We start from the raw sequence: 14,294 nt of genomic DNA, 5'->3' as shown, positions 1-14,294 counted from the left end.
TGGGGCTGCGCGTGAGAAGGCGAGATCTACAGGGAACAATCAAAGCGATGCAAATATGCGCACGTGTTTGTTCGTTCGTTTGACTTGAAGCGTCGCTGCTAAAAAAAAAAAAAAAAAAGAAAAGACAGCAAAGTATGTGCGAAAGCGATCCGAAAGCATAAGGAGCCGTCTGCTCTGCTCTCTAGCTCTCATGAATGTCGCACAACGATCGACCTGCAAACAGCCAAAACCTGGATATTTTAGGCAATATTAAAATCCTGGCCGGGATGTGTCCCGTATGAACGGCGCATATGGTCACCCTATCACTAAGTAAAGATTTCAAACACAATGTCAATAGACATGGCAATAAAATAAAATAAAACCCATGTCCAGGACTTTTTTTTGCCATGCATTGGTCATAGATCTCATTGTTGCGGTGCCTCAGGTGCTGAAATATATTTATTGCCCAAGGTTCACACGTACTCCGTCAGCAGTGCGTATACAGTATGTGTGTTCGGTTCAGAAGCAGCAGCGAGAGCGCGTTTTTGTAACGCGAAAGCACATTAAAATAATGTGCGAGCGCGAGTATCTAGGGTCGCACGCAGATTTCCTTTGTTTTGTCACAAAACGAGACACTCGTGCTCAGATACACGCAGCTCTCATCTGGAGAGAGTGCACGCAATTAAAACATGTCTCCTCTCACTCACTCACTCACTCACAACTCTCTCTATGCTCATGCGCTAGATATTCATTCTTTTCGCACCTTTCGATTTCTAAACTTTTCTGTTCACATCTTTTACGCGTGTTTGTGCAGTGTGAACACTCTGATCCATTAACATGGGCTCGGAAAAAATATGCATCACAGATAGTGTGTGAACCTGGAGTTAGGCATATGCCCAGTCTGTTCTGTTTTCGCGCCCCATTTACGTGCGCTGCATTCTGATTGGATCGGATAGCATACTGCGGGGGGTCAGAACCGCGGAAAATCGTGCTATAAAGCGATTTAGAAATCGTGCACGCTCAAATCGCGATTTTATTACGATTTCGATTAATCGCACAGGAACATGTGACACTGAAGACTCGGTGAAAATTCAGCTTTGCTGTCAAAGGAATAAATTACATTTTAAAATATATTTTAATTGGGGTGTTATTTGAGTTGTTTTAATTTTTATAATTTTTATTGTTTTTATTGTTTTTTTTGTTTTTTTTTATGAATTAATTTTATTCTTTTTTTTATTAATTAATAAAAAACTTACTGATCCCAAATGTTTTAGAAGCAATGTAAATGGTTGGCCTTTACTGAAATAATAAGGCCTAGTTTAAAAATTGTTTGGATTCTTAAACTGCAGTAAATTGCACTGTATTTCATTACCCAGTTTTTGAATAAGAATAAAAATGAAATTAAAATATCTCATATTTTCGTTACCAGTTTTGGTATTCTTTTTGACTTTTATCCCTAAAACAAGATTAACTCTAGAGTTTATGTGTGTGTATTTATATTGTGTATGTGGTTGCATGGTGCTACTAACTCCTCAGAGGTACATGAGCTCTCCCATCTTGCGCCAAATCCTGTAAGACAGTGTGAAACCTCGGTCGCCAAGGCAACGCCACTCTTGACTCTGGCTCACTGCAACCCCTCCCACATCCGTTTCTCAGCAACCGTCACCAAGCAACTCTCTCCTCTCATCCCCACCCCTCTCGCCTTCTCTGAATCCGCCTCTTGAGAGGCGAGAGTGACAGCATCGAGAAGGAGGGATAAAGGGTGGAAGCAGTGTGAAGAGAGATAATGATTTAAAAAAAGAGAGAGGGGGCAGTATGATTACAAAAAAATGAGAACAAGATGGAAAGAGACAAATGATGAGTAAACAGGATTACAGTAATGGACAAAGAGAGCAAAGCCAAAATGATAAATGGTGGGAAATGGTGAATCGGGAACAAAAAGGGTTGAAATAAAGTGGCATGCTTTATTATTTATGGATTAAGATCATGAAAACATTTCCAGGTCACCGGTCACTCCGAAATCAAAAGGAAATGTAATAAATTATAAAGCAAAATTTTATAATTTGCAAAGAAAAGGTCATGACCATTTTTTTTAAATGTTTTTTTTGTGAATTTTTTTTTTTTTTTGTTTTTTTTATTTTTCTCACTAAGGTTGAATTTATTTGATCAAAAATACGGTAAAAGCAGGAATAATGTGAAACATTATTATAATTTAAAGTAAGTGTTTTCTTTTTTGAATATAATAATAATATATCTCATTATTATCAATGCTGAAAACAGTTGAGATGCTTAATATTTTTGTGGAAAAGGATACTTTGATTAATAGAAAAATCAAAATAACATCATTTAAAATATAAATATTTTGTAACATTATATATGTCCTTTCTTGACAAGTATATTTATAACATTAATGACAATAAGTTTTTTGTTGTTTTCTGTTTATTGTTCCTTTACTTAGGCTCTTAACATAACATTAAGTGCTCTTGTTCAGATTTATACAGCATTATATGATATGTGAATGTGTTTTCATTAGTGTTCATCTTAATCTGAAGTGATGTCTGTATTCCTCTCAGCTGTTTGCCCCTGCTGCATTCTGAAATTCTGAGTCTGATCACTCAAATGACCTAGTTAGAATTTATTAATATTGCAGTCAACAGCACGTTGTATCGTTGTTCTTTGGGAATCATGAAAGGGGAAATGTGAGGAGACCGATGTTGACTCCGCCTAACATGGGAGGCTGATAGAGCACAGTCATGAAGCATCATGTCTATCCAATCATGTGGAGATTCGCATCACGTGGTGCCCTGGTGACATTAAAATAGACTGAGTGCTGCATGAGTAGTAGCTCATTGCACATTGAGATGATGTATGTCTACAGTATTTCAACAAAATTTCTATCATGCGTTAGACATCAATGTGTGCTACAGAAACACTTAATACTAGAGGAGAGTGTTTGTGGTGATGTGTTTTCTCAGTGTGAAAGCATGTAAATTACCTGTGCATGAGCTGTGTTTGTTTTTGTAAAATGAAGCATGACTGTATTTTGCTTGCCATCACAGGAGGTGGAGAGAGAATGTAAATGTGCAGTCGTCTAGCATGTTCAATGAGCCACAAATAATTGATTTTAAACCCTATTTAGGGGGATTTCCTAAAAATTCATAAAGTGATCTGTCAGTTATTCTTTCAGGTGCTCTACCAATCATCTGGGGCTTTTAGTGAAATCAGAAAAAAAATGCAATTCCATTCCTCATATATATCCATTGACATTTTTTTTTGCAGTTTATTTGAAAATATACCTACAGTACATAGGCCAAAACATCTCATAGAAATTGTTTACATGGACATAATTATGCAGTTAAAGTGCATAATCCGGATAATTCTGTATTTTATTTTAAAATTGAATTGCTGTTGAAGTATTTTGATACATTTCTGCATGTTATTGATGGTCTTGCAATTTGTTATTATGCATTTTTGCGATTTTTGGACAGTAATTTAGCCAACTCATTAATTCTCATTCATGTCCTTAAAAATAACACACAAGAGTGTGATGAATGGCAAAATATAGGTCATGGGACTTTTACAAATCTAGGCCATAATTTTAGATTCTTTTTTTAAATGTTGATGAAAAATTGAGAATTCCCCTAGATTTAATTTAGGCTGGGCATGCCCAGATTAAAATTAATGTCCACTTTTGTGGACAGTAATCAAAGATGATGTCTGCATGATACTGTATTCTGATTAAAGTAGGCATAAGCCAGTTGTGTTATAAATGAACTGTGAATTTTAACTAATTATGTTTTACTATCACATGTTCTAACATGTTTAACAAATGAATTTCAATAACGTTTTTAGTTGTTCATGATTCACTGCAGAATTAGAAGTATTTTTAAAATAAATTTATAAAGATTGCCTGGAGGATTTTAATTTGTGTGTCAGGTACCAGTCTTAAGAATTATATTTTAACAGTACGTATTTGTGCAGTAAACAAAAAAAAACAAACAACAACAAAAAAAAAATACAGGATTCTCCATGCAGAGCATAATTACAGAAACACATTAACTTTTCCTGGCCTGAATATTACACATTAAATATTCCCTGGCCTGATACTTCCAGGTATATCATGACTGTATGAACCCTGAAAAAAAAAAGAGATAGTGACACAGGAGAGATGAAGTGAACAGAACACTGAGCAGCTTGTGCTGAAGAATGAGACAGATGACAAACATGGGGAGGAGGCATCAAAATGGTGGCTAATATGGAATATGATGAATTATATAAAGCTGTCCTGAGGCCAGGGAGAGAGATGGAGACACAGATAGAGAGAAAGGAATATCACAAATCTCTCCTGTGTTTTGATGTCCATGCGAAAGATGGAGGTAGAGTGAGCCATTGTCAAGATGAGAAGGCTCAAGATACAGAGAAGAAACTGTTGTCACAACAGAGTGGGTTGAAAAGTCTTTCTCAGCGTGCTTCATTATAAGTCCACTGACAATATTAAAAACATTAATTAAACTTGGATGTGCAAAATGAGGAGAGAAACAGAGAGTGATCTCCTGCTTATCCACACTATTAAAGGGATCATGACATGGATCAATGTCCCACTCCCTCACTATTTCATGTGAGTGTTTTGACAAAGCATTATTAAATCATTTACTTATGGTTTGTGAGGCAGCTGCAGTCAGATCTTCAACTTTCAACAAATTATAACTAAAAATAACTACATTTTGTAACAACAATATGTATAAGAGTAATTGGAACAGTTTAATCCAGGGGGTGGAGATGGGTAGGTTTAGGGGTGGAAATGGGACTCAGGGGTATGTAAAGTGGGAGGCGTTAGTTCTTAAGTTGGTGGAGTTGGTGCACCACTGTAATACTAGTGTACTTACACGATAACTCCTCAGGAACTGTCCACTTAATATAAAGTGTAACATTCTGACCACAGTTTATATGTTTATATGTAAAGCCGCTAAACGTACTGGCTGCTGCTGTGTAACAGCAGTAATTACATGATAAATCCATAGGAATTGTTAACTTAATATAAATTGTAACACTTTCTTTACCAAAAAGTGCTGTTAGTCTTGTTACAAATTTGTACTTTCATTACCAGAAAGTGTTATTACCAATGTCCTGTTACACATTTGTACTTACACAAACCATTCAGTGGGTTATTACATATGTGTAGTTACACAAACATTACAGCTGTCGATACTATGTACCAATGTGTACTTACACTGTGGTTACATGCTATGCACACATCTAGTTACTATGTAAGGACACAGGTATTAGGGCCACTTAATATAAAGTGAGACCTAAATGCTTTTTATTGATGATGACATTTTAAGTTATGAAACTTGCAGGATGTATTAAGCATACAAAGGCCTCTTCTGTGTCAAAAGATAAAAGGAAATTTGGTTTCTCGTGTCATGACCTCTTTAAAAAGTTTCTTTATTGGCACCTGGTTCCATGAAGAACCTTTAACATATGTTAAAACTTTCCACATGCATAATTTATAGTGATACATTTTTATTTGAATTTTTAAAAATGTTTTTGAAAAAAAAAACGGTTCTTTTAAGAATTCTTCAAACGCCCTTTTGGAACCTTTATTTTTAGGAATGCATTTTGTTAAGTGGCGCGAACTGAGTGATAGAATTGACCACCAGATTGACACCATATGGTTCCCCTGGACCGCGCGACGAATCTAGATGTGACTCAGATTATGTCACATGACACGTTGATTGATCTTAATGGCACCGAACAGAGCCTGTCAGATGAGTCGAGCAATGATGCCCGAGGTGCGGATCATGCGCCGCGAACAGGGAGCGGTTTGCCAAGCTCTGCTGGCAGACGCGTTTTCGCGCCCTTACTGCTGTGTCACGCTGGCTGCACGAGCCTGAAGAGATTCAAAGGATTGGGGGGTGGAGAGAGAGAGAGATGGAAAGAGAGGGGAGGAGGAGGAGGAGGAGGGTGGCCAAGGATGAGAGAATGAGCTTCTCATCAGCTCCTCGCTAATGACAGCACATGAAATCGCAAATCATGCCTTTTAAAGCGAATCCTACTCCGCGCGCACGCCGTGAGGGACGCTGTCAGCGCTCGAGCCAAATTAGCGATCAAATGAAATAGCGCTTGCGCATCCGGACGTGTTTCTCGCAACAATGTGGTGCATCAACTGTGCGTCGGATAAGACTCCAGCGATTCTTCATAACAAGCTTGTATATTGGTAAGATGCAATGTTGTGACTCCTCTTTTTTGTGACACGACTGATTGGAATATGTGGTTTGTTTTCCAGTGCTAACTGGAATTTAATGAATTTGTTGGATTCGTTTATTTAAATGACCCTGTTGTGGGGCATCACCGGGGAAAACAACGTACCGTAAAAAAAAAACGCGCAATATGCCTGCGCACGAGTCCTCTGTGCATTGTAAATTGAAGCGCATCTTTAGCCGCAGAGAAAACGCTTGAGTCCAACGAGTCAGAGGGAAACAATGCTAAAAACAGCCTTTAAATGATAGGTTCTTACGCGAATACCTGTCATGTACAGAGCTGATGAGCTTGTGCAGTGGTCTCTGTTTTTGAATGCATGTTCTTGGCAATGACTTGTAGGTCACAAGTTCCCTCAACACAGTAATGCCCTCATTTGAAAACAAGTGTAGTACTGACTAATGCTTGAATCTTTTTTTTGAGTGCTGAACTGTACATATGGACATGACTGTTGTATATTCAAACATATGACCGTTCTGAAGCTTGCTGCTGTTCTGTGAAGTTGGTATGACCTGTTTGAACACACTGGTGCTCTTCAATAAGGAAGAAAAATCCAGTTTTTATTTATTTATTTAAATCTGGTGTAAATTAACTACTTTCATTAGATTTTTTAAATGCTGAGTTAAATGCAAGCCAGTGCTAAGTAAAATATGGAGAAACCCAGTGATTGGGTTGTTTTCAACCAACAGTTGGGTTAAACGTTAACCCAACCTTCTGGACAGTGACCCAACCGCTGGGTCAAAGCAACCCAATTGCTGGGTTTGTCCATATTTTACTTAGCGCTGGGTTGTATTTAACCCAGCATTTTCTAGAGTTTCTGCAGAGCATCTACATTACATTGTCAGCAAGAAACCAATATTCCACTGTAAAAAGTGGTAACCTGTAATTGTTACCTTACAGTGAAGAACTATTTCTACCTGATTATACCCATAAAATGAGTTTTGTTGGTATATTGTATTTAGCTTGATTCAGTCATCATTAAACAGAATTTCTGACTTGAATAAACCTGTTAATTTAGCCTAGATGTTAAATTTTTAGTAGTGAGTGGAAAAAGTACTCTTTTTCAAGTCATTAATCAAAATATCAAGTTTATGTGTTTTTTAATACATTCTTTTCTATTTATCTAAAATAGTACATCTACAGTAAGCACAGAATATTTTTTATTTGGCTATTTTTATTAAAGGGGTCATATGATGCGATTTCAAGTTTTCCTTTCTCTTTGGAATGTTACAAGCTGTTTGTGAATAGATAAGATCCCTAAAGTTGCAAAGACTATAGTCTCAAACCCAAAGAGATATTCTTTATAAAAGATAAGACTCATCCACGCCCTCCTAAAACGGCTTGTTTAAACACGCCCCGACATAACGCATAACGCCGCCCAAATGTTCACGGAAAGAAAGAACACGTCACACGCTTGAGGAATTCAGCCAATCACAATGCACTGGATAGCTGGCCAATCAGAGCACACCTCACTTTTCAGACCAATGAGGTTTGTTAAAATCAATGCGTTTCAGAAAGGTGGGGCATAGAGGAGAAACAAAAATGTACAGTATGTGGAAAATAATGTTTTTTGAACCTTAAACAGCATAAACACATTTCATTACACCAAATACACAAAATAATGTTCTTTTTAGGAACATCATATGACCCCCTTTAAGAGTTACCTTCTTTTTGGACCATTAGTCAACCAATTGACTGTAAAAACTGCAGGTGTTATGATAGTTACACTGTATAATGTAACTGAGCAGAGTGCTCACTAAAAACCTGTTCACTCACAGGTGATCTTTTCAAGTTAATTTTCTCTCTGACATGACCTAAAGTGGTGGTCCCTGAGTGGGTGAGTTGTTTACTCTGTAATTAGTTCATTCGTTTACACCAGTATGTCCAATTCAGGCCAATTTACGGACTGATTGTGACCATGAGAAACAGGTTTTATTGCACTGACTGCTTAATTGGCCATTCGGAGCATATTGTGTCATATTCTTTATGTTTTATTTTTGTTCTGTCAATTATTTCCTTTTCCGAATTTTGAGGAGGCACTCGCTGCATTGCTTTCTCACAAAACGCCCTTGGCTGAAGGAGCATGTTGTGTTCCATAATGCTTCAAACTTCTTGTTCTTACACTGGTACCATGAAGGATACAGCATCCAGTCAGATTTGAGTCTTGTCAAAAACATGCTAAAACTCTTTAGTATATGTTGTGGAGAAATGGGCTGCGGTGTTCTCTCTAGGCTAGCTCTCCTTTTTTCAGCTGGTGGGGGGTCTTCTGAGTCCGATAGTCCTCTCGTGTGAGGGGTTTAAACAGTACTGAAGAGATTTCAGCTGTTTCACAGACTGCGAGAGGTACGACACTGTCAAAGAGGCAGCAAGAGACGGAGTATGTGAGAAAATCACTGTTCTTCAGCAAGTGTGCTGCTAGCAAGTTGGTCTTGTAATTTTTTTCTCACAGTTTCCATCATGATGACTGTCATCAGTAGCAATAAGGAATTATTTATTAAGCACTTAAGCATTCTTGATGCATGATTGTAAGTGAATGTAACTAGATGAGCAGGCTGTTATTCCGGTGCAAGGCCTTCAGATTCATACTCTAACCAACTGCTTTTTAGTCTAATTCTGAAATGAATTATACATTGATCTTATCCTGAATTATGTGTTTATCTTTCAGCATACTTTTAGCTTTATGAACTTTTGAACTTTGAACATAGTGGTAGTAGCCCTTCAGCAGTACGAGTTCAAAAATGCTAAAGATTTCATCTGAGCTTCAATCTTCTCTTCCTCTCCTAACCTCCAGCTATGTATCTTATTGTACTATCAGCCCTGTTCATTTCCTGTCTGTTTTAATGCGTTGGATTTGAGCCACAGCCACAATTTTCATTTGCTTTATCATTACTCACCTTAATTCAGTTTTATTTCTGACTGTGTTTAGTTTTTCTTACCCATGTCGCTGTGTTTACATGCACAGATTTTGTCAGTCTATTCAGTGTGTATACTGTAAGTATCTAGTGTATCACATTCATTCCAAACACATTTCTGCACATATGAAAAGTGGCATTTAGTTACCATAGCAGCGAGAAGCTTGTGAGTCCTGTCAGAGAAAGAGTCAGCTGACTAAAGAAGTTATGCTTCTCAGCATGGAACCTCACTGAATAATTGGCATGTTTTGCCTTTCTAACATGTCTAAAAATATGCCAAGAAAGCTTTTTTCTCATGTTGCTAACTTAACTTGGTGAAAGCAGTGTGTTGAAGCCTTGCATAGTGTTGGGGTGGCATTACATTGTCCAAACTGAAGCCATAGGCAAACAGTCCTCTCTATTTCAAGTAGTGTTGGGATTCCGATTCATTTTATTGAAATAGTTTGCTTGGAAACAAGCATGTCAGTGATTTTTATGTCAATGGACAACAGGGGATGGACTTTTGTACTGGAAAAGTGGAAAATTATGGATTATGGAATGGCATTTTGACTATAAGCGAAGGTTTCAAGTTAAATGTCTTAATGATATATCTGTTTATTACAAACATACAGAGATTTTCAATCCACAAGATGTTAATAGGTGGACTGGAGTTGTCAATACACTTGTGGATTATTGTGAAGTTTTTTTCAGTTGTTTAAATTCTCATTCTGGCACCCATTCACTGCAGAGGACCCATTGGTGAGCAAGTGATGCAATGCTGTATTTCTCCAAATCTGTTCTAATAAAGCCACAAACTTACCGTACATTTTGAATGGCCTGTGGGTAAATAAAATTTCTGCAAATGTTTGGGTGAACTATTCTTTTAAGTTAAGTGTCATTGTGATCTGACTGTTAATAACTTCTCATAAGATATATGATCATTAACTGTGGCAACGTCTCCAAGATGCTTCAAGAAACCTATCTGCAAAGCTACAATACTGTTAAAAGTTTTAGGCACTTGTGTAAAAAAAACTGTAAAATGAGGGTGCTGTCAAAAATAATGTCATAAATAGATTTTTTTCATCAATTAACTTGTATTAACTAAATGAAATCAACATTTGGTGAGACCATCCTTTGCTTTTAAAGCAGCTTTTGCCCTAGGATCACTTGCACATAGTTTTTCAGATAGCTTTGAAGGTAGATTTCTTGAGGCATCTTGGTGACTCAATCCAGAAGAACTGTTCGGTATTGCATCTTGACTTCTCTAAAATGTAAAAAGGCTCTTTGCTGTTGCACTGTACACATACTATACAATTCTGATTTTTTTTTTTTCATATGTGCTTTTATGGTCTCCTTTGGTGTCCTTTTGGAGTTTCTTAGTGTCCTTTTTTGGAAAGACATCTAAATTTATCTTGAAAAAAGCTTGCTGAAAATACAGATTTTTGAGACTCACCCTTTAATCTTTTGGTTTACTTTGCTGGATATAGCAAATGATGACAAAATAAACATTTGAAACAAGATAAATGGTCTATGCTTAATTTCATGAAGTGTGCGATTAATCGCGATTAATCACAGAAAAAGGGTGTGATTAATTAGATTACAATTTTAATCGATTGACAGCCCTATATATAAAAAAATATATATTTGCCCTTTTTGAAGGTAATACCTGGTTTTGATTGAGTTAGTCAGTTTATTTGCCTGATGTCTGGCTAAAATTAGAAACCTGAAATGGTTAAACTGAAAGATGCCATTATTTTTCTTCCTTGAACATCCGTCTTGTTCAGACAGATCTTCATGTGTTCAGAGTAGTGTGTTACTTTGTATTTTCAGCAGTCCTGCTATTTTAAGCCTAAAACATTCACGTTGTCTGTGTTTCTCTCTTCTGTGCTGCTGAAGCTGTGATCCGGTTTGGTGTAAATGACAGGCTGCTTGAGGTTGTGTAAAAAAGCGAGACCGTACAGCGCTCTGTGTCGTGACAGGCAGCAGTTTCATTCTCCAACAGTGCGTTCTCAAGCTGAGCCTTTAGTAATGAACGCAGAGATGATTCCCAGGGCCACTTCAGCAGTTCTGGCCTGTAGCTTTAAACAGGAAGCGCTTTGTTACTGCCAAACACTGCATTTTGAGTGAGTGCAGAAATGACGTACACTATCTTTGGCTTCTGATGCTCACTGCGTGAAGATTTGTTGTTTGCTGAGTGTGCAAAATGAACGCTTCCAAAGCTATATGATCCACTCCAAAAATAGATGTTATATCTGGACATCTAAGCAAGTAAACAAATGTATAGTTAAAATGTATATATTTGCACTGCAGTATAGAAATTCATATGAATAACATGCCAAATAATTGTTTATACACTTAATTTATTAGTATATTTCATTTAAAATGACTTTGATCTTGACTTTGTTTATTCATATCCAGTTTCATGTCTCGTTTTAAAGGGATAGTTCACCCAAAAATTAATAATTTTCTTTTCATCCACAGATGAACAGTAAAGTTAGGTCACAATTCACTGTCATTTGTAGAAAAGAGCAGCACTGCCATATTTTTGGATTCCCTTATTGTTCCATGCAAGAAAACAAAATGGTTTTGGAATGACACGAGCGTGACCAAATGATGACAGGTTTTTCATTTTTGGGTGAACTTTCCCTTTAACAACCTCGTGCAGTGACACATTCTCTCTCTGTCTCACACCTTTACCTGCATGACAACAGAGCTGCACATGCAGTACTCTCGAGGAGATGGTGATTCAGAGACTGTATGCTAACTTTCCATTTCAGGAGGAAACCATGCGCATGTGTGAATTAAGTCTAAATTCAGGATCCAATTTGAAAGGTGCAGAACAATTATGTCTGCATCAGATTTAGAGCACACTAAAAAAATGAAATTTCTGACCTAATTAGAAATGCCACCTGAACAGCTCTTAAAGCTCTTAAGTGATAGTTTACTGAAAAATTCTGTCATTATTTACTTGCATAAATAATGTATGGCTTATGTTCTTCTGTGGTTTATTGAAGAATTTTGTTTTTATTTAATTGCGTGTATAGTGTATGGGCTGTGGAGATGGGTTTTTTTCTTTCTCTTTAAATCTAATTCATTTTTAACCTGAATTTGTACTTTTTTTCTCCTTCTCTTTATATTATATGACTGTATGTATGACTATCTGTATGCAAACAATGAATTTTTATCATTGGTTGAGCAGATGGATGTGAATATTTTCTGTGTAATAACAACATTTCAGTCTGTTTTAACATATGGCTTCAGTTAATTTGCAACTTCGGATTGTTTGATGAATAGAAAGTTTAAAAGAAGAAATCAAATAGAAATCTTTACATACTACAAGTATTAATTTCTACTGTACTTTTGTTAAATAGAAAAGCGTGGATATTCTGCAAATTTTTTCTTTTGTTTTTCGCCCACATGAATTTTATTTTTGTGAGAACTAACCCTTAAATTTACACTTAAACAAACAAGTTAATGCCGTGGTTTTCTATTTTGTGCATTATAACAAACTAAAAAGGCTACAAAAATTAGTACAATACCTTTCTCTCTACATCTTTAATGAAGATCTCACTCACAACATCACTTCCAATTCAAGGCAACTGATACTAGACTAAAAAGGTGGAATTACTGTAATTCTCAGCCTGAACTAATTAAACATTATGATTAAAATAGATAGAATTGATTATAAAATAGCTCCCCAGCTTCTGTAGCAAATATACAAGCTCCATTCCAAAACCTAGTGTGCTGCCTGCGGAGGCAGCATTTTAAGACATCACATGGCCGTTCTAGAAGGTAGGCAGCTTAATTATGCCACCTCCTACCTTGTTTTGGTCAAATTCTAAGGCAGCATCACATATATTTTTTATAGAGAAGGCAATTCTATAATACATTGTTATGAGCTCTGTAAAAAATCAATCTTAAGATGGTTAAAGCCAGCTTATATTATCATAAAAATAGTTTAATTGCAGTTATGAAGTGTTGTGGAGTAGTGTTAGCTTAGCAGCATGCTAGCACTAAGCTTATTTGAAATGAATTATGAAAATGTTCTCCCTTGTAATAAGCACAAAACACAGGCAACTGCATGTTTTCTTGTAGAATATAAGTTGCTTATTACTTCTCGATTATGTATATTTGATATTTGTGGTGGATTGCTTGTGGGTAGTGGTGACACACATCAATTGGTATAGATTTACACAGAACTAGCTGAGGAAACAATTCAATACACCCTTCTAAGATCAATGGCGCACACTCTGTTTATCTGTTTATCAGACATTTGGCTTTTTCTAACAGCTAGATGTTTGCAGAATGTGAAAGGTTTTAGAGGGTATTGTGGAATGACTTTTAAACATGATAAAGAATATCAATTATTCAAAAAATAATGACTCAGTCTAGCAGAGTGGCACCATTACATAATGACAGATGAATGGTATAGTGATAGTGACATTAGCATGAGCCCAAGATCATTCTATTGAAAGTAAATGGCTCTTTTAGATCATAAAGATAATGGTGCTGCTTTTTATTTCTTTTCTATTGGTTTTATAGAGCAAGCTAAAGCTGTATTAATGTCTGCTGAGTCCTGTTTATTTGTGTTGAATTACTCATTTTATTGTGAGTATTATGCATGTACAAATCTGTTTTGACTGGCCCATGTGCTTCTGTCTAGTGGAAGAACGAGAAGTGCTGTATTGTCTTACTAACTGAGACACATGATAACATTATAATCTGAGTTTGCATATTATCTGTATTTTAATGTATGCAAGATTATCATGTTTGGGTGGCTATTTCTGGTGGATCCATGCATGCTTTTAAACTATATTGCAGAAAAGCTTGCAAACGTTTTCTGTACTAACGCTGCCAAACGCATGTAGCAGCCTGAGTGACATTCAATTAACAGCCGTTCACTGACTAGCACGGAAATATTCCTTTCTGTCAGCATCTGCCCACGGACGTCTTCATGAAAATACACAGGCAAACAAATGCACATGCATATTCTGCTCTCAGTGCACTTTAACTTTCAGAAATGGTTTATTATCTTCTTCTATGAATAATTTATTTAATCAGATATCTATGTGAAGAATTACAACTAAAAGCATCTGCTTAATGAAAAAAATGTAATTTGCTCTTCCTCATGTTGTTGCTGTCAGTATAATAAATATGAATGAAGAC

At 36.5% G+C, this 14,294-nt stretch overlaps 1 protein-coding gene across 3 annotated transcripts in view; it reads left to right on the top strand.

Annotated features, from left to right (window-relative positions):
* The window catches only part of LOC109065545 (IQ motif and SEC7 domain-containing protein 2-like), a 70,191-nt gene that overhangs the window by 36,212 nt on the left and 19,685 nt on the right, over positions 1–14,294 (top strand). The window contains exon 1 of one of the 3 annotated variants that reach the window (XM_042729641.1): positions 5,771–6,196. The exons of the other annotated variants lie outside the window; for them this stretch is intronic. Within the exon in view, the coding sequence (XP_042585575.1) occupies positions 6,132–6,196 (65 nt within the window). The 5' untranslated portion in view covers positions 5,771–6,131. Of the gene's footprint in view, positions 1–5,770; positions 6,197–14,294 lie in introns of those variants that run through there. 3 annotated transcript variants of the gene reach the window in all.

This window comes from Cyprinus carpio, chromosome B8 (genome assembly GCF_018340385.1).
Source record: "Cyprinus carpio isolate SPL01 chromosome B8, ASM1834038v1, whole genome shotgun sequence".
Taxonomy (NCBI): Eukaryota; Metazoa; Chordata; class Actinopteri; order Cypriniformes; family Cyprinidae; genus Cyprinus; species Cyprinus carpio.
The sequence above is the reverse complement of the archived record's forward strand: the minus strand, read 5'-3'. Positions and strand labels throughout refer to the sequence as shown.